The following is a 24682-nucleotide window of genomic DNA, read 5'->3' as shown; positions in this document are numbered from 1 at the left end:
CTTGCAGAAGTGCACACTGTGTTTAGACAATGTGCAGTTGTAGACTACAACTTATGTTCCAGACGAAACACTGAAGTGCAATAATTGAATATCGTGTGGAAAGGCTTGCCCGCTGTTGAATCGCAGTTCCAGATTTTCTCGTTGGGCTACTTGTGAAACATACTGCATTTACTCACATAGTAATCTCACTTTTTTTTTCTTTAAAGCTCGATACAGGCTGGTGGGTGCGATAATTATGTGGGGTGAAATTTCTGGGTGAAGTGATTAGAGTACTGAGAAATCAAATGTTTCAGGTCAGAATTCTTTTAACAGCCACTGTGACCCTAACCAAATATTTGAGCTCAGCAATGCCTGCCTTTGCAATATAAATGCATGAATTCACTGCGCGTGCACAAATACAGTCGACGACCGATAATTCGGACTCCACGGGGAACGTAAATAAGTCCGAATTATCGAATGTCCGAAAAAACGAATGCGTCATAAAAAAATACTTTTATTGACACTTCAGGGTCCCGGTGGCCGAAAAAAGTTGTCAATGCGTTGCTGCGCGCACTTCCGCTTACGTGCAACCAAGTCCGCTTGTATCTCCGCCAGTGTGATGTGATCGCTGTACGATGGCGAGCTGGTTTCGTTCGTGAAGGCAATGCGTCTGTGCGGCGCACTTAGCGGTCGCACAAAGAGGCAGCATGAATGGCGGCGCAGCGCGTTTGGGTTCTTGCCTATTAAATGCGTGCACTACGCATGCAACTGCACCAGGCCACATGCACTATCGAGCAGTTGACTGAAGACGCTTATCGTAAGGCTTGTCAGCGATTGAGCCGTATTGGCGCGTTTGCCACCTGCCGCCATCACGCCTCCGTGCATTTCCAATGCTTATCCGTAAGACATCACCGCACGGCGCCGTGATAGCGGCCCCTTTGAATTTCCGGTCCGCTTCACCCCATAACACGTCGGCATCGCGACAAAGCTGACTTTCGGACTCTGCTACTGTCGCAAACAGGTCGACTCGCGAAAGCGCTGGTTCGAACCTACGAGATGATAGACGCGGCAGAGGTGGGGGCTTCAATTATTGCCTTTCGGACCTGCAGTTTGGGCAGAAAGTCCGAAAAATCGGACGCCGAAGAGTTTTAGCGTCCGAAATTTCCGACATTCTTGACCATTGACGTCTATGGGGCTGGTGACGGTGCCGCGAAAGCGTCCGAATTTTCGAGCATGTCCGGAAAATCAGCAGTTGACTGTATCTGCCGCGTTTCGTTGTCGTCGGCGCGGCCTTCGGCGCTGGCTGTGAGGGCACCGTTGGCGCCATTTAACTCGGATCTTTTGAGACAGCAGAGCGTAAAATAAAGCAAGTCTCAAGATAACAATGAACGCGTGCGCAGAACGCTTAACCGCAGACACATTCGACAGAATGGCGGCGATAGCAGCGCTAGCAGCGCAGCGCGGGTATACAGGAACCGGAATGTAGGATGTTCGCGATGTCGATAGGATTTCCCACAGATGACCAGTCCCTCCAAGATCCGCATTTCAAATCACAAATCTGAGGCATAAAGTAGCGATCGAAATAGAGCCTCATAGATCACCAATTAGCTTTCGTTTTGATCTCTGAGGCCATACTTTGTGTGGTACGGGAGCCGGAGGAGATAATGGCTGACGATTCGGCGTGCGCTACAGTCTCGGACAGGGTCCGGATTATCGAATGTAGATCTCGCAGCTGTCCGAAATATCGGTTGTCTTTACACATTACTTCTATGGGATCAACGGCGGTGCCGCGCGACTGTCCGAATTATCGGTGTCCGATTTATCGGTCGGCGACTGTAGCTCCATGGAAATCCCAATGAGTATGTGGGGGATCGTAAAATATCGAAATTTTTAGTCAGAAGGAATGAAAAAAGCACTCAAAATCACAATTTCACTGGGCAGTGTCATCTTTTGCACTGCCAGTCTATGTGTTGTACAGAAGCCCAGTCTTGCCTTCCCATTCCCATCTTCCTCGTCAACAACAGCTGCATAGGAAAATGGCAGAAAGACAAAAAAAATAAATATAAGGAAGAGGTGTGTTATACCAACATTTGGCATTTCATTTTCAGTATCAAAGGGGTCATGAAGCACCCCTTGGGCTTGTTGAAAAAACACATCCTGCGGAAAGCTGACACGGCTATGAACTGCTAAGCCAAATATTGCAGTCGTGCGAGCCGCGTAAAGGCTACAAGCGAAACGCGTAGTTGCTGTTTTCTCAGGCGCCCTCTTTTCAAGTAGAGGCCGGTTCTCACTCTCGTCGGTGGGCGGGGCGTCTGCCCGTTGACGTCGCGATCTGCCTGTTCACGTCGCAAAAGACATAGCATCCTCATTGGCTGATAGGCAAATAAATCGAGAGCGGCGTTCAGATCAGATGCGCTTCTTGCCACGGTGTGCCGCCACTTGTCCTCAATCTGCTAACTTTACACTGTAGCCACACTCGCACACGCAAATCACAGCGGGAGAGCAATCGCGTTTCACAACGCGCGCCGACGTAACTTCTTTCCCCCGCGCCATCCCTCCCTATGTAGCTTCCAGTGCGCTCGTCGGCACGAGAAAAGAGAGAAAGCGCTGGGAGCGTGCGCCAAACCCCCGTAACTCCGCTCATTCTTGACGGATTCGAGAAAGTTTTTGGCAATCGATTCGGGAGGCAGTCAACTCCGATACTGAGGTCATTAGATCATTACTTGGAAAAGTGGTTCATGACCCCTTTATGGGGGGACATGGTAATGGGAATGGTTAATTTGGTCTAAATGTTCAGCTTTTCAATTGATTTTTTTTTTTTGCAATCCTCACACCATCTTTTACGTCATGGTGAAATAGTACAACAAATATGCAGTAGAAGATGACACAGTGCTGCCATCTTCGCATCATCGTAAAGAGGAGAGATCGGAACTCAAGGTAGCCACAATGCTGTATTTCTATAATAAAAAATACAATAGACATCCTTCGGAATTTTTTTATTTTCTTAGCTTTGAGCTCCACTTTCTTTGAGCTGTTTTCTCAGCTTTCATTTTTTGTGCAGTTGCTGTCAGTCAACCCTCTGCCATTTCACAACAAATGAAGATATAATCATTCAGTTTTTTGCAATTAGATTCTGGAACATTAGTGAGTGCCATAAAACTGTCCATATTTGTTTGCAAATCATACAGATTTTTGTAATTTTCTTTTTGTATAAGTTGATGGTTAAGCAAATGTACAGGACATTTCAAAACTTTTTTGTGTGCTTATTTGGATATTAAAAAAAAATAAACCAATAGCTTTACAGCACAGAATGGGCCCTTGTAAATATCCTTATGAAAAAAAAGTCTTGACGAACTTATGTCTAACTCATTAATTTTGGGATGAAAATGATAGTCTATCAAGTGTTATAACTCAGAAACTACAACAGATAGCTCAAAACAGATTTCTGTTATGATATCAGCATAACAATTAACATCTGCATGCCAAATTTCATCACTTCATCCCCATAAATAACAAAAAGTTTTCATTGCCACTTCCCCCTTGTGAACATGTCATTATTTGGTGTAATAAGGAATCTGCCTGTATCACTTCCAAAATAAGGTGCATCCGATGTCGTTAAGCGTGTATCCACACGACGGACTTATCCGCGGAAATCTCGTCCGCGGACGATCGTTCCGCCGCCCGTCCGGCTGCAAAGCACATCCAGACGACGGACGAAGCGAGTAGACGGACGCGCCGCAGCAAAAAAACATGGCGGCACTGTCTGAAGCGAGAGCTGCCCGCTTCGAATCTTTAAGCTCTCGTCTCGCATTGCGTGGGTTGTTAGTCCCAAACTGACGATTGTGTTGGCTTTAGGTTTGTGTCCTCAAGCTTCGCCAGCAACGTATTCATGACAATTTGGTACTGTTTCCGAGCGCTGTACTCGTTTTCTGAGAGCTGTAGGCTTAGCGAGTGCCTCTATTAACAGAACATAAGCTCGGTGATCTGCGGTAGCGCGAGTGCTACCAAATCCCAGAGGTCATAATAATGTGCGAATGCTTGCTTGTTCCTTTTTTCTCTAAATGGCGCGAGCAGTCTGAAAGTCGAAAACACATTCATCGCTACCAAAATTATTGAAGGTTTTTATGTTTCCGTCTACGGCGCAGAGTTTCTTTTAAGTTGAAGATGGAGTTACTAATGGAGTTCCATACGAGAAAAAGAAAAAGCAGCGCTTGTTGCCAGACAGATAATGGCACCTTCGGCTAAATTTGTTGTGTTATTCCGCGCGAATCCGAATGCGAAAAAGAGCTTGGCATTTTCCGTCCGCGACGTCCGCGGACGAGGCACGGATGGCACAAATCCGTGACGCGGGGTCACGTGATGCGCCGTCCGCGGCGGAAAAGACGGATTCGGTCCGTCGTGTGGATACACCCTAAGCAACGCAGGACAGTGTCTAGTTAATGCCTGCAAGCAGCATGTTTGCTGTACTGGAGAGCATACTCAGTAGTGTCAACCAGATATGCAACTTGCATATTGCTCCATGGCGAAGCAGCACAAAGCAAGTTCAAAGCACAGGGTGCAGTAGCCAACTCGCAAAATGACCGACATGCAGCATTGTTATTGGTGCTGTTTATGGCTGCCGGCAAATTCAGGGAGCGATGATTACATCGGACGGGAAATCTAGATGTTGACAAAATTCAAAGTTGCGATAATTATTGAAAGTGATATACCTGCTGTGAAAGTGCTGATTGGCAATTTGCGAAATTTTAGACTGCTTCACTGTAATACAGTCAACGTCCGATTTCCCGGACCCTCAAGGGACCGCGAAAACGTCCGGAAAATCGGGCAGTCCGGAAAAACGAATGCACGTGAAAACGCAAATTTTTGGTAGGTATTTTTCGCTGACGGAGAGGGTCACAGCCGGAGTACAAGATTCCCATAGCAATTCAGCCAATGCATTGTTTAGGTGGCTCTGAAAAGAGCCGTTTATAAAAAGAAAAATACGACGTGGCCGGCACTACCTCATAGGTCAGCACTTGGGCGCAAAGAAGTCGCTTATTTTCTTTTGCACGGTCCGCTTGCCCGCGATTATGTCTGCCTCAATTCCAGTCAACGTCATGTTGCCGCTGTACACCAATGACAGTGTCATCAGTGCTTGCGTCAACTCTGTGTTCGTTGGCTGTGTAGGAGCTGGCTCTTCGTTCTCGGTGTCGGAGTCATCGGAATCCTCCGTAACTTGATGAATGATTTCGTCATCGGTCAACTCCGCACATAGCTCGAGGTCTTTGTCAGCGTCGGCGAAGCCCTCAAGGGTTATCTCGGCTGGAATCAACACGCCGCCAGCGCGCAGATCGTCGAAGGCAACGTCCACGGATGGCAGTTCGTCATCGTGAGCCTACGAGGTGGCTTTGTGCGCTTCGAAGGCGCGGACGAAGCGCGAAGGAGCAGTCGGTGCCATTGCTGCCATTGCTGTAAACGGCGAATCTGCTCGACGAAAGGCGCAGCACGAAACAGCTAGGAACTCGGTGGATGCTGAAGGTCGGGAAACGTGATCACTGAAGGTAGCGCGCAGCAGCAAACGATCAACCGCAGACATGACCGCAGAGCTGGCACAGCTGACAAAACAACACGTGAACGAACACAGTGAGGTTTGGCTTGGCTAAGCTACGGCTGGCAACGGATTGGCACGTGCGGTGGTGCGGTTTCGAGGTTACGGCAGCCGCGGCGCGGTGCGGCTGTGCGGCGTTGCTGCTGATGCGAGTATGGTGGGTTCAAGGATATGAAAATGAAAACAACCAAAATGGCGGCGTCGGTAGTGACTTTGGGTCGGCGGTTAACAGTAAAAAGTCTGGGAAATCGGATGGCGAAGGCTATAAGCGTCCGGAATTTCGGACTTTTTAATACATTGACTCTACGGGGAACTTGACGGTGCCACAGATGAGTCCGGGAAATCAGGCATGTCCGGAATTTCGGGCGTCCGGGAAATCGGACGTCGACTGTAAAGCAAAGTCACATAGTTAATACCATTATGGCCAGCCGGTGCTAAACCAGGCATTATTCATACAGTAAAAGCTCGTTAATTCGGATTTCACAGGACCGGAAAAAATGTCCGAATTAACCGAATGCCGAATTAACGAATGAACAGGAAAAACATTAAAATCAAGTTGGAGAAGCATACCTTTATTTGCTGAAGTATTTTGTAATGGTCGTCTGCGTTTGCACGCAGATTCCGGCTTACATTAGAATTTTTCTTAACTTTTCCAAATGGCCAACAGCACGCAAACTGTCGGAAGTGCTCAGGCAAACGCCCTCTAATATCAAAAGCACCTCCGAGACTTCCCGTGAGGTGCGATGAGGTCGCGACATCATTAATAATTTCTTGATCGGGCAGGAGACCAGTCGTGGCGACACAATCATCAATCGCGATGTAGTCCTGAAGGGTCATATCTGTGCTGTGGGAAGGACAGCATCGAAGGTCGGGCAGTCACCGTCGGCTACTGCCGCATGCTCAGGCCTCACATGTAAACACGGTCACAACGGGAAAAAAAAAGAACTCCGCAAGAAGAGACGGTGCCGACACAACACAAGGGAAAATGGCGTCTGAGGCGCAGTGGAGCGAAGAAAGAAGACGCCGACGTTCGGTGACGCTGCGATCGCCCCCACTAGTTGATGACGATGGCGATGTCACTCAAGTTTCGATTTCGCCCCAGTGGTGCCAGCGCTGCTTTACCACACATTTGTGTAGCGGCAGCCGTCAGAATTTGTCCGAATTAAGCGGTGCGGAGCCCAATTCTGACGAATTAACGAAGGTTTGGTCCCATAGATTAATATGCACTTCGGCAGGGACCAATAGAGCCGTCCGAATTATCCGAATTTCCGAATTAACGGGTGTCGAATTAACGAGCTTTTACTGTACATGGATTCTGGAGCCGGGGCATGCGAGTGCGGGAACCTTGGAAAAGTCATTGATGCAATGTCTCCAAATATACTTTCATGTGAATTTGCAGGAAGAGTACAGTAAACTGCTCGAAGAGATGGCTGCATTTTTCAAAGGTGGGGCATCTGCCAGACAAGTCGTCGGTTCGCCCGAGGTGGCCAAGCTGTACGCCACTTGTCACAATGGTCGATGGCTGCGAGTGCAGCCACTCAAGAATGCCGAGAAAGGAAAGGTGAGAATTTCTGGGGGGGGAAAAAGAAAAAAAAAATCACAGCATATCCACGGAGTGAATGATGATGAGTGGGCAAAGCTGCGGAGGTTCATCGGTAAACTGTGAATCTTCCGTGAATTCTGCCCAGTACATCATCACCGACGTGAGATCGGGCGCGTTTATACTAAAGGTTCGATGAGAGTTATGACGACTTGCAGCTCACTTTAATTTTACATGTACGCTGTGAATTTTCATTGTTTAGTCACGCACAGGAGAAATCGCACACACGCACTACCTTGGAGGTCAAAATCCAGTGCCTATATATACGGGGTGGTCAGTGAACGGTTGTGCAGCGCGAGCGGTCGGTTTTTTCAATCAAGACGCTGCCTGCGTCGGCGCCGCTGCGCTGCGAGGCAAGATAGGGGGGGGGGAACCGTAGGAGAGGAGAAAGAGGGGGAAGCGTAGGAGAGGAGAGGGCGATACATATCACGTACTGTCACAGCGCATTGTCTTTAGGGAGCCTTCATGTGTGCACGCCCCCTCTGTTTTTAAAGGGCCCCTCACCAGGTGACCTAACGAATTTCGGTTACACATTGCAAGTTGTTGCGAGCCCAATAAAGAGCATTATGCCGCAAGAACTTTTCTAATCGGTCGGTTAGAAGCTGAGAAAAACAATAATTTGTAGCGGCACGAAACCATGATGCGAGGAGGCGAGCTGCAAACCCTCGCCGCTCGCCCCGCGTAGCCTTCGCAAGCCAAATGCCTTCCCTGCCCTCTTCGGCACGCGAGCGGAAGGATCACATAACGCATACGCATGAACACGTCATACGCACAGAATGTCACGAGCGCATGACGCGCCCGAACCAGCCCGAGCCCCCGAGACGCGAGCGGTGTTGTGGCGGCGTTCTTTGCGCTTCATCTCTGCAAGTTATGCCGTATGCGCCCTCGCCGATCACTTGGCTTTCAACCTATTACTGAGCACGAAAGCTGCAACATTTGTACGGACGCGAGACTAGCGGTGTGCCGCATGAACATCTAGTTAGACGCGGAAGGATAAATGAGCCTAATGAGCGCTGGAACGCAGTAGAAAATTAGTTTCGTTGTAAAGGGTGGCGTCTGCACGATGCGCAAAGCGCGAGAACACGAACGCGTGCGAAGCGGAGGTAGATTAGTCTCGAATCTCGCTGCGATTCGCAGTAAAAATTAAAAAAAGAAAACGCACACATTCCGTTTGTGTGTTTTATTATTGCTCTCAAGTTTTATTCATCCATTCAAGCAACAAATTACAAAAACTACGCGTCGTGTCAAATAATTATCGCAGTGTGACGTGCTACTGTTGGCGACGTCAGAGCACACTCGTCTACGTAGAGGAGCGACGTCACAGCACTACTATCTACGTAGGGCCATTCTCTCATGCACGTCATCCCCTCATTCTCTGGGCGTGTGGACGCGAGAAGAAGGGCAAGCAGCGTTCAGCTTGAAATTTGACCCATTTACGCGGCGCGTAGCGTTGCAAATTTTGGCAGACGTAATGTTGAACGCCTAGTGCATGGATTGCGCTCGTCAGCTCAAAATTGTCAAACCTGGTGAGGGGCCCTTTAAGACTGGTTACACACTACGATGGGACGAACGGGTGCCGCTATAAGGAGCTTCGCCCCTAAAAGGTGGCTGTCAGGTATGGTGTGCCTGTAGTGTTCTCGGCACCAAGGAAGCTGAGTGGTTTATACGCACGTATTGGACGAAAGAAATACTTCTATGAGACAGCGCCATCTATTGCATCATACGGGAGATCCATTTACGCCGGACAACGGAGACGTGACAAGGTTAGACTAAGAGGAGCTACGCCCCTAAAACTGGTGGTAGGCTGTCACACTGTGCTTATCTGGCACCCGTCCCTTTTGCACACTGTTTTTCGACATACCGTTATGCCAGTCATGCTTTTGCCCAGGTAGATGGCATGCACAATGTGGCCAATAATTATGGGAAGCCAAGTGGGCAGTTTGTGGTAATCTGTAAAATTCATTTGTAAACAATCTTCCTCGCATCTCTAGAAGCCTGTAATTCCGTTAAAATGATGGAAGTGTGCTAATAACGTATTCAGCGAATTTCATTTGAGACCCATTGACCATGAAAAATTGCTGTTAACACCAGTTGGTTTGAAATTTATCTTTGCATTAGCCTTACGCGAAACTGTAACTGTGTTTGCCAACTGCTAGAGCCAGCTTTATTGCCCTTGATAGTGGCAGAACAAGTTTGATGGGATATAAAAAAAAGCTGCTTTAAATTTATTACAATAAGTTTCGTGTGAAGGTTTGCAGGCTTTTATTCCTTATTGCATGCTACATTTTTGTTTGAACCTTTCTTTGCATAATAAAATTTGGTGCACATTGTTTTTCATTACGAACCATTAGAAAGCATTAGAATTCAGCGAGGGCTGTGAACTAAAGCAGCAGCTTCTGTGGCTATCTTTTATGCCTCTTTTAATACGGCCCACTTAAGGGGGGACGCGGCTTTGGCATCGCGAAATTTGGCCAAAAATGAGATTTTTTGAAAATCTCATTTTCACATTCTGTGACCCCTTTTCTATCTAATTTCGAAGTTTCGTCCCTGAAAACGGCGTTGAAATGACGTCAAAAATTTTTATCGAAGCTAGGGTGGCGATGAATTTCACGAAAATTGCGAAAAAACGCCATCTTTCGAGCCGCGATATCTCCGCATCCACGTAAACAAGCGCTGCCATCTTTGTCTCTATGGATAGCGCAATTCTTCCGTTTCAAATTCGCTGCCTCGGCCGGCTGAACCAGGCAAGAGCAAGCCCACAGCAAGCCGAAGTTTAAAGGTATCACGACAGTTTCGATTGGCGACGCACGTCACGTGACTGTACGGCGGCTCCGCATTGGTCGCCCGTGCGGTCGCTTGTAGCAATCGGCGCAAAGGTCGTCTGCTCTTTGCGCTGACAGCACTGACGGGCCGCTTACTGCGTGTATTTTCAACTCGTCGCGGCGTGGTTTCGAGATCGCATCGCGCTGCGATAAGACCAGCGCTCGTGAAAGGAGAAAAACATTGTCCAGTTTGGCGCATCGCAGTTTTGAGATAGGTTCCCGCATGCGATCATGGACCGGCGATCATTCAAGAAGAAACGCAAGACTGCGCAGCAATTTGGTGCTCGTAAGCCGAAGCTGCCGATCGTGAAAAAGAAATTCAGTCTGGCGACTTCTGCGAGCAGCAACGACGGCGTGTGGCACGACAAGGACCTGGAGCCGAGCACAAGCACGCACGGAGCATCGTCCGCGAGCATCGACAAAACTGTTGATATGCCTTTGGAGCAGTGCTTTGTGCCGTCGGAGGAAACATCTGTTCGTCGTTCCGCGCAGGCTGCAGACATTGCAGATGCTCAGCCAAGCACTTCGCGCGAGGATGTATCCATCGCGGATGCCCAGCTCAGCACTTCGCACGAGGACGTAGACATTGCGTATGCTCAGCCAAGTACTTCGCGCGAGGATGCGAGGCCGTCTACCAGCACCACCAGTAGCACGATTCGGGCCCGATTAGAGCCTCGTTTCGTGTCAGCGGAGGCATCTCGTGAACGCGCCGCTGCTGTTCAGGAGTCCCTAAGAGCAGCGTCTGTGACGGAGCGCAAGACGTCACTGATGGACCAAGGGGACAAGAGTGACATCGAAACGGAAGACGAAGATGAGTTTTTCCTCATGCAACGCACGGCCTTGAATGGTCTGTATGGCAGTGCCCTGTGCCCGCAGTGCGAAGAGCCGGGACTCAAGATGAAGCACGGAACTAAGCACGGGTTAGCGGTAAAGATGGTGCTCACCTGCACTGCATGCGGCGCGGACGCGAAAAATGCGTGGTCGTCGCCGCGAATGGAAAACAGCAAGTCATTTGAGGTCAATATTCGGGCCATGCAAGCTATGATGATTGGAAAGGGATCAGCTGCGCTCAGCGATTTTTGGTCTGCGATGAATGTATCACATAGGGGAATTCACCACAAGGCCTCCATGCCTACACCCAACTTTACACATCTCTTGGTCTCCAACCTGGACGCCATGCACTTCGTAGAGCAGCCGAAAAAGATGCCATGTAGAACAAAAAGGCTGCGAAAGCTCATCAGGCTAAAGGTCAGATGGCCAAGCAACACTGCAAAGGACACTAAGGACTACAACCCTGGTGCCTATTAGGCATGTAAACGTGACGCAAAACTTTGAACCTTGTTTTCTCAATACTGTTTTCTTTGCATGTTGCTCAGCTCGTGGAGCAGATATCTTCGCAACTACTTGGCAGATTTCGATTCCTTTTTTTTTTTAATGCTGCTTGAACTGTGCTTCAGGGGGCTGCGTTCTTATATTTTTAATTTAGTCTTTTAAAAATTTTTGGTAAGGTTTCTTCTTTGTAGTGCAAATATGCTCATTGAAGTATCAGTGGAGAAAACATGATTTACAATTTTTAGGTTTGCAAAAAAATTTTGAAAACGCAGCCCCCTTCAGCATACATTCGCCTCTGCACACGGTGTTTACCAACATTTTATGTCATTTTTTAAACTCTCCAGCCACTCCACGAGGTCCAGTAATGAAATTATTTGTTTCTCAGGAAGTTTTCGTGATATCACCTTGAAATTTTTATGGAAGCATTATGAGGTCATTCTTAGTCTTTGTGCCAATTTTCATCAAGATCTCACCAGAAACAAAGTTCGTTCTGAAAGGCACGTCCCCCCTTAATAACTCGTTCAATTTTGTTGGTCCCTTCCAAGCCCTAAGCCAGGCCAATGCGGGCTTTCTGGAAGCCCTAAGCTCATGCGTGGCACTATTCTGAAGTGGCTGTCCCCTTCACACTAGTGTGTCTTGTTGGCCTTTGCAGGTGGAGTGCTGTTTTGTTGACGAGGGAAACAGCAGCCTCATCCGGGTAGATCATCTGTGGGAGCTGCCTGAGCACTATACGGAGCTTGCCCATCAGGTACAGTAGGAGTGCTACTGGACAGCGTAATGGCTCGTGCAGCACTCGCAAATAGATTCGCTTGAATGTCAGGTGTTATTTAAAAACGGCTACACAGCACACACATTTGGTATCTACGCGAAGCGAACCTTATGTGCAGCAGCTGATTAAGGGGGGACGCGGGGATCAAATCGCGAAATATGGCAAAAAAATCATTTTCTGAAAATCACATTTTCAGTTTCTGTAGCCCTTTTTCTATCTAATTACAAAATATCTTTGCTGAAAACCACGTAAAAGTGCTATTAAAAATTGTTGCGCCCGCTGAGGTGACAAAAATTATCGCGGAAATCGCAAAAAAAGAAAGTGTTTTTCAAAAAATTATAGCTCCGGAACGGCGCGACCGAGCACCACCATCTAGGGCTCGTCTGAAAGAGCATTTCTCAGTCTTCAAATTCCCCGCCTCAGCTGGCTCCTCTATTTAAAAACAAGCGCACAAAAAGCAAACGTTTAAAGGTCGTTTCGAGGCCCCCGATTGGCCGCGGCCGCCATGATGCTCCAGCGCGCCTCGCCATTGGTCCGATGGTCGCTCCCGGTATGTGTCGTCTGCGGCTTCCACGTTGCCTGGTCACGGTGTCGAAAATCACGCTAATTACTGAAGCGTTCGCACTCGTTTTGTGTTCGCTGGTCGACGATGATTACGCGTTAGCAGCTGCACCCGGAAGCTCATTCATCAGACCGTGCATCAGACTGCGATAGCCCGACGTACTCTTCGTGAACATCGCAGAAGCAGGTCTCGGACCTGTTATTGCGTTCACTCGTGGGACCCGCGGTTAGAAGTTTTGCCTGTCGGCATCTCAGACCTCGTGACGAAGACCACCGTGGGACGACTTTTTGTGCTCGTGATCGAACATGACTAACTTTGAAACATCACGTACCGCTGCAGCGCACACCGCGACCGTGCTTACTGCTCGGAGTCGTGGCTAGGCCTAACTACGTTCACGGCGCCGACGAATTCGAACTTTGCGGGGAAGAACATCGTGCTAGCAGACATGTGAAAGCGAACAATCCGCAGTGCGCTTTGTTGCAAGCAACTAATGATATCGCCCGCTGGCAGCTCGGAATCGCTGATCGGAATTTGACGCATTGGCAGCTGCGCCGCGGGCCCCACGGCCACGGCCGCTCGATCTCCCCAAGTTTGTCGCACAGCATCGCTCGAAGCACCGCGGCAATTTCGCGCGTCGGCGGCCCAAAATGCGAGGCCAAGCATATTGCACGCCGATGTTTCATCGCTGCGGCTTGGCATATTGCGCATCGCCAGCAAATGCGGCCACCCAGCATATCAGGCACAGACTTCCCGAACCCCGCGGCCGAGCATTTCGCGGGGAAATAAGCACTCAGTGGTGATGTAATTTAGGTGCGCTTCAAGCCGTGCATGGTATCGCAGCAAGCTTTTGTATATGTACTGAAATAATGAAAGCCTCGCTGACTACCATTACCACGACTAGGTGAATGATGAAGCGTATCAAGGCGGGGGTGATAAATGAACTTGTGTAAAGGAGTGGACGAATTTTTATCTGCCAAACTCGCTTCATTAAGCACTACTCAGAAATTCCTGTGCCACCAATGTCTTGGCCATAACTGCCACAGCACACCAAAATTTGCATGCCATAGTTAATGTGAAAGTCTGGGCATTAAACCTGAAGGCTCACCCTTCAAAGAGCTGGCAAAAATAACCAATAAAGAAAAAAAGGAAAGCACGTAGTGCAGAAAAATGAAAGATCAAGGACATAAGAAAACCCCTGCAAGCAAAGACACTAAATATTACAGCCCCAGGGCATTTTGATTTACATGGAGTGACTACAACTTTAGGGCCCGTTTTCTCAGAAGTGTGTTTTGACCCGACTGTCCCGCTTGCAGAAAGCGTAGCACGACTATGGCTTGATGGATTTTCATGAGGTCTGTTGCACTGTATTCCCTAGTCAATTCTCTATGCTATGACATTCCTATATTATTGAGTTACTCTCTCGTTTTTTTACTCTTTAGCTAATTTGACATGACGATAACGAATGCATTATGCAAACATGGATGTAATGTTCCCTGTAAAAAAAATCGGGGTAATAAAAATATTTGGAGACTGTCACAGCATGAACCATTGCTATGGCGAAAATATAAGGGCAACTTTGGGCTTTTACCATGTTTTGTTGTCACGCCAGGCTTTCTGCAAGTTTGGTACAACAATGATGCAAGTAAAAATTTATAATGTCAAAACTGCTGGAGATATCTTAATGAAACTTTGTAAATAGTCATTCAGTGCACTTCCCAGTAAGCATGCCAAATTTCATTGTTCTACTACAAAAAATAATTTCAGCTTCGATCCCCACCTCCCCCCTTAAATGCCATCCGACCGGTGTGCTTTCCTAGCAAATCAAAAAGATGCAGAAACATGCGCCAAGCAACCCACGCAATCTACGCAGCTGCAGAGTACACTCGTTCCAGCGTTGGCCCACTCTTCCTCGTACCTTCTAATCAGCCCAATTTATTGTTGCGCTATCTACAAGGCTGGCCAGCCTCATGCCATCAGCATCACAGATGGCGATAGTGACAGGATATTCTGGCATTGAGTGCGGTCGTTTTTCTCTGGTTGCTCCGCCCCTCACGAGGGGCACTTCTGGTTGGTATTCATTTTTCTTGGGCTGGGCGGTTCTCGCTACCCACGGGGAGCCCGCGGGGAGCCAGAAGCTTCCAGGACAATTTTGTTGTAGAAGCTCTCTGGAAGGTTTCGGGCTAGCAGACGCCGAAAAGAAGCGATGCACGCGTGCCGCCATCTTTGTGAGGACTGGACAAACAGCAGTGCGGGCGCTTGGGGACTACACCTTCGCTTGTCATTACGCTTGGCGTTACGCTATGCGAGATGGTGCGATTATGAGTGGCGGCGAGCATTTGGACCTAATGTTTATTGCTTTTCTTATGTGTTTCCTTCCGTGAACAACGTGGCGAACTGTCACGCTCTTACTGCGTCGTACACATGTCCCAAAAGTTATGTACACGTTTGTACGCATGCATGTAGTATTCGATTGTGGTGTCGTTATTGCTTTCAAGGCACTTAGCGAAGATGGTTGTGATCGAACTAGCTATTTCACTCCACTGTATATTTACGTGCGTGAACTCCTTCAGAACTATTTCAACCAGGTCTTCAATGTTGATGGAATGCACTGACTGAATAATAGCGATCGTGACAGTGTTTTTTGTGTGATACTCGTTGGTCGCGAACAGCGTGTGAGCGTCTTTGATCTACGGGCCAGTATGTGTGGTATGGTATTATGTTATGCTACGATGCGTAGATGTGAAAAAACGAAGATGAATTCAGAAATGTATACATCCTTTCGTTGCTTATTTAATCGTCGGCTTTGTCTTTTTCTATCTCTGAGTAATAATTTCATGCAGTATGTACGGTTATCACCTAATAGCTCAAATAAAAGCTGAGCTACATGAGATTTTTGGTAGGGCATGGAAAAGAGGCCCAGGCAACACCTGCCAAAACGAGTCGAAGACGCATCACACAGAAGTTTATTTTAGATATAACGCACACTCGTGGTACCAGTACCGCTGCACGTCTCAAGTTAAGACAAAGCGTAAGCTGGTCAACGCGTGTGGGCGGTGTAGTATGTGATAGCCGAGCAGGTACAGTCGAATCCCGCTATAACGAATACCGCTCCAACGAAATTTCCGCCACAACAAATACAGTCGCCGACCGATAAATTGGACACCGATAATTCGGACATGCTCGGTAATTTGGACAGTCGCGCGGCACCGCCGATGATCCCATAGAAGTAATCTGTAAAGACGACCGATATTTCAGACAGCTAAGAGATCTACATTCGATAATCCGGACCCTGTCAGAGACTGTCGCGCACGTCGAATCCTGTACCATACAAAGTATGGCCTCAGAGATCAAAACGAAAGCTAATTAATGATCTATGAGGCTTTATTTCGATCACTACTTTATGCCTCAGAGATTTGTGATTGGAAGTGCCGATCTTGGAGGCACTGGTCAACTGTGGGAAATCTTATCGACATCGCGAACATCCTACATTCCGGTTCCTGTATCCCCGCGCTGCGCTGCTATCGCCGCATTCTGTCGAATGCGTCTGCGGTAAAGCGTTTTGCACGCGTGTTCATTTTTATCTTGAGACTTGCTTTATTTTACGCTCTGCTGTCTCAAAAGATCTGAGTTAAATGGCGCTAACGGTGCCCTCACAGCCAGCGTCGAAGGCCGCGCCGACAACGAAACGCGGCAGATACACTTAACTGCTGATTTTTCGGACACGCGATTTTCCGGACATGCTCAAAAATTCGGACGCTTTTGCGGCACCGTCACCAGCCCCATAGACGTCAATGGTCCACCAGCCCCATAGACGTCAATGGTCAAGAACGTCTGAAATTTCGGACGCTAAAACTCTTCGGCGTCCGATTTTTCGGACTTTCTGCCCAAATTGCATGTCCGAAAGGCAATAATTGAAGCCCCCACCTCTGCCGCATCTATCATCTCGTAGGTTCGAACCAGCGCTTTCGCGAGTCAACCTGTTTACGACAGCAGAGTCCGAAAGTCAGCTTTGTCGCGATGCCGAAGTGTTATGGGGTGAAGCGTACTGGAAATTCAAAGGGGCCGCTATCACGGCGCTGTGCGGCGATGTCTTTACGGATAAGCAATGGAAATGCACGGAGGGGTGACGGCGGCAGGTGGCAAACGCGCCAGTACGCCTCCGTACTTATCGTAAGGCTGACAAGCCTTACGATAACCATCTTCAATCAACTGCTCGATAGTGCATGCGGCCTGGTGCAGTTGCATGCGTAGTGCACGCATTTAATAGGCGAGAACCCAAACGCGCCGCGCCGCCATTCATGCTGCCTCTTTGTGCGACCGCTAAGTACGCCGCACAGATGCGTTGCCTTCACGAACGAAACCAGCTCGTCATCGTGCAGCGATCACATCACACTGGCGGAGATACAGGCGGACTTGGTTGCACGTAAGCGGAAGTGCGGGCAGCAACACATTGACAACTTTTGTCGGCCACCGGGACCCTGAAGTGTCAATAAAAGTTTTTTTTTTCTGACACATTTGTTTTTTCGGACATTTGATAATTCGGACTTATTTACGTTCCCCGTGGAGTCAGAATTATCGGTCGTCGACTAATTTTCGATTCCCCGTCAGCTGTCCATAGAAAACAATGCGAAAAATGTCTCGTCACAACGAATACTTTTTCTGGGTATTTCTGCTTGAACAAAGGTTTTGCAAGTGCCACCACGTAAGGGAAAAAAGCTTGCCTAGGATTGGCGTGAAATTCCGCTAGAAACTTGGCCACTTCTCGTTGCCAGAGCTGTGTGGCCACATCGCAACACCCGTGCCTTCATTGGAGGCACGCTTTCTACCACCGCATGCAAATCCTGGTAAATTTTTCGCCATTGAGATGCTCGGCGACAGATCGTCCATCCACCATGATGCTGCCGGCGGGTTGGATGTGCGTGCGGACCGCACAAGAATAGTTCAAGAACTCCCGCCATGTTTTTGACGGGGCACTCAAAACAGTACTGCTCGTCGTCACAAGCCCTGCGATCGTGAATGACATCCACGGCGTTTTGAAGGCACACGCACGGCCAGCGCGCACCTAGTCCAAGCGTAACTACATTCTGCCGCAACCGCTGCGAACACAAATGCAGTTATGTCGACGCGATAATGGGCAACCATGAAAGTACGCGCGCATCCAACATACACGCACCGACTCAAAGCAATGCTGCGGTCAAAACCGCGGTAGACGCAATCACAGAATGCAATGACGCAGTTTTGAAGGCACGCGCACGGCTAGCGCGCACTGATTGAAAATGGAACTACCGTTAGCCGCAGCCGCTGCGCAGAAAACGGCGGTCGCTATCGTCGCGATCAGCGATAGCAAATATGCTCAAGTGCACAGCTAACACACTGGAAGAAAGATTAAAGGCAATAAAGTCGTAAAACGGAACGAAGCGTTTCGGCTTTCCTTTCGCTCGCTTATGACTGTGGTAGTGCGGAGCTTTGGCACTTCGTTTTCAGTTAGCCTCTAGCAAACTTTGGCACGCTTCGAGGGTAGCCTGCATATAGTATTTGCTCGTGTATAACCCACGTGTATAACTCGCGCATTGACGCAAAGCCGCCTTCCTTGCATTACCGTGAAGCCTACTTGCGCACCGAAATTCGCGTACAGTAAAAGCTCGTTAATTCAGATTTCTAGGGACCGGAAAAAATGTCCGAATTAACCGAATGTCCGAATTATCGAATGGTCGAAATAAACACAGTAAATGCAAGAGTTTTTTCAACATACCTTTACTTCACAAAGTAATCACGGATGCGTGTCTGTTTTCAAGTAGAAATTCCCACGGACACAATTTTTCTGAGCCCTTCAAGGTGCTCAGCAGCTCACATGCTATCTGCAATGCCAAAACAAAATTCTTCAAGGACGACGAGGGCGTCCGCGGCTTCCTTCACAGTACGAGGGGCCTGTGTGGCTCATGGTGTGGCTGCTCCTCTTCAGGCTCTTCGTTCTTGGATTCGTCGCCATGCATCACTTCCTTGACGATTTGCTCATCAGCTAGAGAGCCGGCAGTGGCAACGCCATCATCAATGCCGATATAATCGAGTGTCACTGCATCAGGCATAACACTTCCGAAATCCTGCCCGTCATCGGCATCGCTGGAGTTGGGTACAACAAAGCCACTGTGCCTGAAACAGCTGGAAATGGCGTGCGCAAGCGTGTTCTGCTACACATACGCAGGCATGCTAACTGCGCTCAGGAGACTCACGTCGTAATGTTTGCCGACGTCATGGCACAGGAGCAACTTCTTGTCGGGAGAGCCCATTTTTCAGGGCACGCAAAATTTCTACTCTGGTGGCGAAGTCCTCGGCCTCGTACTTGGGCCGCTTCGCCGGCGTTGCCATCAGCGGAGAGTGCGTTCACACGAGAAGTCAGCACAAAAGCACCAGCAACGATCAAGCTAAAGGAGCCGTACTGAATCATTCCTCGATAAAACGGCGTTCAATGATGCAGCACACCAACGGGAACAAAGCAACAAAATGGCACCGCCAAACCCACACGCGAAGAAAAGGTGTTCAACCAGTCTCAAGTCAAGCCAAGTCGATAATTGATGTCCATGGTGATGCTGCGTTTAAGCTTCACTTTTGTAAAGGGGGGAAGCGGGTCTTTGAGACCGAAAATCAGAAAAAAAATCGAATTTTTGAAAATGTTTTATTTGGATTCTGCCGCTACTGATGCATAACCTCGCCAAGTTTCATGCGTCTTAGATCAGTATTTTAGCCGTGACAGCATTTTATGTGCCGTCAGCGAGCTAAATTTTTAGCGATGAACGCGTAAAAAACGGGCTTATTCAGCGCCGCGCTGTTGCCGTTCTACGTTACCTACGGCAGCCATCTTGGTCGCATTCGAAAGAGCCGCGCTTTTTCTTGAATATCCCGCCGCCCTTGTTTCCGTCCACTCAGAATTCACGTAGAAAATCCGCGCCAAAAAAAGGTCCCTCCGCGTGAGCCTATTGGCACAGTGAGCCCACGTGACTAAATAACGCCTTCCGATTCGTCGGGCCTCCCGCGCTGTCTGCTACAGTGCACGTAAAGCGGCAAGTTGATGTCGCCGTAGTATAACTGTGTTGTTCTCGTCGATTTACGTCCGTAAAGTTCCAACCCGCGCAAGCTGGCAAGAAACTGGAGCAGGCGTTTTTATCATCCTCAACAAAGACTGCACGTTGCGGCGGCTTACTGGCACGGCGCCAAGTGAGCTAGACGAAGTGCGCCGCAGCCGCCGGGAGTGAATTAGGCCTACGCTCTCGGCCGCGTTTTGGAACTTTGATCGTGGCGAAGCCGTATCGAAAGTTGCGCAGCGCTCATAAATTCGAAAAAAAAAAAAGAAGCGAGATCACGGCTCGGGTGCATCAGAAGCGCATCCAGCGGAGGACGGCGTGGTGGCGGAACGCGATTCATCGGTCGAAATGCCGACTTCACCTGTGTCGGCGGCCGCCTCGACGACGTCAGTGATAGGAAGCGTGGTAGAAGGATCGACACGACGTTCTTGACTAGCACCGATCGTGCGCAACAGCAGAAAAAGACTGAAGATAAGATCTCCGGCTTATCGGCAACTTCCGCTAGCGAGCGCAAGCTGCGCACGCTCGCTACAGCGTGCGAGGGCTCTGACCCGTCGGCGGCTAACTACGGCATCGTCGACTTCTCCGCAATCAACAAACTGCTTGAAATGACATGCACTGGGGCCGTTTCGATTGGAAAATGTGATAGGCTACTCTCCTGGTGTCTTCTAAGGCATTTATTTGCAAAGTAAAGCATTTTTACTTGTGTAGCGCTCCTTGAAGATACAGAGTTTTGTTTTTTGCTTTTTTCTCAGTTTCAATTTTTTGGCCACCTTCATTCTTTTAGCGAGCGTTTCTCAGCTTTGGTACACTCGATTTTGATCATTTTTGTATTACTGAAAAGCTGGATGTTTAGTGAGTGCAAACAAAGTGTCATATGTTACTATAGAAAAGCGTAAGTTTTACAAGAGAGAAATAACAAAAATACATTTTCTCGGTAATCGAATGGCGGATTTTGAAGCTTCATAACTTTTGTTGTAGGAAAGCTAGAACCATGAAATTGCTTTTTGCACTCTTTGATAACTGTAGAATGCAATGACATTCAATTCAGCAGGATCCGAGTAGCCAATTTATTGAAAAAGTGATTAAACGAAATTTTAATGAATGATTAATTAAAAAAATTGTCGTAAGGGCTACATAAAAACAGAGTTCATATTTGATATTTACACATGTAAATACATGATCACCGAAGTTTTCATTATCCTAACTTAAATAAAAAGATGCTTCATGTCAAAGTGCCTCTTCCCCCCTTAAGACTTGTTCTTTTCGTTTTCGAGCCTCTCCAGCGGCCCGAAAGTCGCCGAATTATCCGATTTGCGGTCAAATCTGTCCGAAACAACGAGCGCCCAGTCTCATAGAGTGATGTGTATATTTACAGGGACCAGATGACGTGTCCGAATTAACCGATTTTCCAAATTAACAAGAGTCGAATTAACAAGCTTTTACTGTATAACCTGCACCTCGAGTTTAGCGCTAAACTTTCTGTATATTTTGTGCGTGTTATACATGAGAAAATACATTCACTCGGTGTGCGGCCAAGTACATCCGAGTCAGCGAGAGTTAAATGCAAGGGGCAATGCATGCGCTTGCAGGTCCAAAGGACGAGTCATTATCATCAGATCTTCCTAACTTTTGCTGGTCTATAGATGAAATTTTGCTGCAACTGAAATTCTGAGACAACGAACTTTTTCGTGCGTCCCGTCAATTTCGTTGTAGGGGGCTTTGACTGTATATCCTCAAGCTCTTCTGGGGACACCATCACTGAATGTTTTTCTTCGGTATTGTCTCATGCACCACCAAGGTGCCAATGGCTGCATTCTGAGATTTGTCAATGCATCGCGTGTAGGAAAAACTATCGTATGCACTCGTGTAAGGGCTGCACTTCTTTTCTGCGATTTTGATGGGGTGCGGCCCTTCCACAGAAGTGTGAAATTTTTGTTCAGTTTTTGATCCATGTATGGAAAAACCTATTCAATCGTGCCATATATACCTAACAATGGGATATCTGGCGTCTAGCTTTTCCATCGCAAGCGGTTGCGCAGTAGGCAGTTGTCAAAATGAAAGGCGGCACAAAGGATCAATGGTGCTGGTGAGAAAAGTGACAAGATCTCCCAGATAGTCCCAGGGCCCGAAGCTCACAGATAGTGCCACACGACGAAGCTGCAGGACAGCTATTGCCATCTGGTGGCTCCTGCGAAATGCGCCATACGCGAGAGGCGACGGCGCTGCCATTTGGAGCAGCCCTTACACAAGCATGGCCCTTAGTCGAGTGTATGCGGTATTCTTTGCAGTTATTTTAGCGATTTATGCAGTAGGAAAGCTTTTGGATAAGGATGTCTAGATTCTAGACTATACATTTAGGAGTATGGTGAGACATTTCGAAGTAATATGCGAAGAGGGTAGAGGGAGGTGAAATCACATGGGGGAAAATAATTCCAGCATAGCCCAATCTGTGATAGTTGCAGATATGAGGTTACGAGTACTTACTGTATACATTCATATTGGGGCTTCTACTGTGTTTCAGTCCAGTCAAATACAGTAGAACCCCGCTGTTACGTTCCTTTCTGTTGCGTTTTCCCGGCTGTTACGTCGTTTTTCGCCGGTCCCGGCATAGCTCCTATAGGATACAATGTATTGGGAACCCCACTGTTACGTCGTAAGTGTCGAACCGTTCCCGTATGATACGTCGCGAAGTGCGCTCGGAGCCGACTGAGTGACTACCGAAGAGAGCAGGCCATGGTGCATTTTCACGCAGCTTGGCCTGGTTTGACCGTAACATCAGCCGCATGAGAGGCGCAAACAAGAGAATCTTTCGGTTGACGCAAACGAAAGCATCGCCTTCGAGATTCATATTGCAAAGATGGCGTCTATGACGTAATTGCTCACGAAAGCAAGGCCTTCGAGATTGGCATTCACTTCTGCCATCGCGTTGGCGTAGACTCATCATCATCGTTATTTGTCAGAGGACGGGAGTTCGAGCTGGTTGGACTTCGCATGGTCGTGTGCGCGGTTCGCGGTCGGATTCGCCGCGCTGGTCGTGATTGTGTGTGCTTGTGTGCTTAGTTCTTCCATGCGTACAGCTGTTGGCGTTAAAAAAAAAAATCACATACGTTGATTACATTTCTGTGGATGACGCCGTCCCCAGCTCTGCGTTTCTATCAGTCAACCAGATCGTGGCTGAGTGCGACAATTTTTGTGCTGCTCGTAAGCATTGAAATAAAATTGTGTACCACTAAATATTTTGTCGTTTTTCCTGTTTTTCGGCTCTTGCGTTTCCCATCTCTTAGGTTTATTTTCTACGGTCCCTTCAAACACGTATCAGCGGGGTTCTACTGTATGAAGCGATTTTTTGGACGTGCTTAATAATGTGGATTTTTTTTAACTCCTTCATGTGGACTGCCATGTACCCGATCTAGTGACATTCGAAATTTCAGATGCTGAAACCCTTTGCTGTCCAGTTTGTCCTACTTTCTGCTGCGATTCCAGTAGTCAGACGGCGTCATGAAGTCGCCACTAACCCCACGTTTATCACCTTGCAGCCTCGAAACTCGGCGCTTTCAAGCGCAGTTGTAGAGATTTCTGAAAGTTGGCTTCACAATGCAGCAAATTGTGGGGTCAAGTACACGCAACATATTGCAATGGTCAAGATATAGCTTCAGCAAATTCTTAATGCAGGTTTCACAGAGTTGAACGTATTCATGTACTGATAGGGGAAGAGGTTGCTCTTTCAAAAGCTTTTTCTAATTCTTGGTCGATGTTGTTGAAACTTTGTGGGGTTGTAACTTGTGTGCTGGTTTCAAATATGTAATTAGTTTTCCGGTACAAGTTGTAGTTCTTGAAGTATCAAACATTTCATGTGCCTTTTCTTGAGCGAGATTTTTCCTAAACTGAGAGTCATCTTTGCATTTCTTGCAGGCAATTGAATGTGAACTGGATGGGCTGGTTGAGTATGCAGACTATGACGGTGTGGTTGACATCCTCAGTGAATTACTTCTGGGGAAGACTTTGGTTGCTGAGGTCCTACAGAGGTGAGGTAGCAGCCTCCTGGTGTTATGGGATTCTTCATCAGTTGCAGTAAATGACAAAGCACTCTGAGCTCAGAAATTTGTTACATGGTGGCAATAGTATATACAGTAGAATATCAGTGATACAAATCTCAAGAAGGAACGAAACTATTCATATCACCTGAAATTTTGTATCATAAAAAAACTAGCGCAATCTGTTTTCAAGCAGCAGTATACGCACAAAACATTTATTTCCGTAGAAAGAACTCTCGTATGTCTTTCTGGGGCACACGCAAACGAACAACCAAGGGACGGTGCAGCTGGCTGCCACGAATGTGTGCGTCAAAGCTCGAGGCCAAATGAAAACAAAGTGCCAAAGTCCGCTCCACCAGAGTAGTAAGCAAACGACAAACTCCGAAATGCTTCGTGCCTTTTTATGACTTTATTGCCTTTAATCTACCGCTGCGGTAGCCGCGTACGTTCAGAACTGCGTAGTCGCTATCGATGGTTTCGTCGATAGCAACTGCGGTTTGTAGTTACATTTTCAATCCGTGTGCGCTGGCCGCGCACGAGCCTTCATAAATGCGTTGTTGCTACTTATGATTTTGTCTACTGCAGTTTTGTCCGCTGCGGTTGCGACGAGCAGCATCGCTTTGACACTAGTTGATGACGATGGTGATGCCACCCATGTTTTGGTTTCACTCCAGTGGTGCCAGCGCTGCTTTAACACACTTTTTTTGTAGCGGCAGCAGTCAGCATTTGTTCGAATTAAGTGGTGCGGAGCCGAATTCTGATGAATTAACCAAGGTTTGGTCCCATAGATAACCATGCACTTTGTTCGGGACCAATAGAGCCGTCCGGAATATCCGAATTTCCGGTTTAACGGGTGTCGAATTAACAAGCTTTTACTGTACATCATTTTGGTGGGAAGACATGACAAAAGTAAAG

The 24682-nt window shown here is 47.9% G+C and overlaps 1 protein-coding gene and 1 long non-coding RNA gene across 4 annotated transcripts in view; both read left to right on the top strand.

Moving 5' to 3' along the window:
- The window catches only part of LOC125757169 (uncharacterized), an 89359-nt gene that overhangs the window by 45396 nt on the left and 19281 nt on the right, over nt 1-24682 (top strand). The window lies entirely within an intron of this gene.
- The window catches only part of LOC119383215 (tudor domain-containing protein 7B), an 89141-nt gene that overhangs the window by 45178 nt on the left and 19281 nt on the right, over nt 1-24682 (top strand). For all 3 annotated transcript variants that reach the window (XM_049412450.1, XM_049412449.1, XM_049412448.1), the window contains 3 exons: nt 6966-7127; nt 11973-12068; nt 23646-23758. In XM_049412450.1, the coding sequence (XP_049268407.1) occupies nt 6966-7127; nt 11973-12068; nt 23646-23758 (371 nt within the window). The remainder of the gene's footprint in view (nt 1-6965; nt 7128-11972; nt 12069-23645; nt 23759-24682) is intronic.

Source organism: Rhipicephalus sanguineus, chromosome 2 (assembly GCF_013339695.2).
Source record: "Rhipicephalus sanguineus isolate Rsan-2018 chromosome 2, BIME_Rsan_1.4, whole genome shotgun sequence".
Taxonomy (NCBI): Eukaryota; Metazoa; Arthropoda; class Arachnida; order Ixodida; family Ixodidae; genus Rhipicephalus; species Rhipicephalus sanguineus.
The sequence above is the reverse complement of the archived record's forward strand: the minus strand, read 5'-3'. Positions and strand labels throughout refer to the sequence as shown.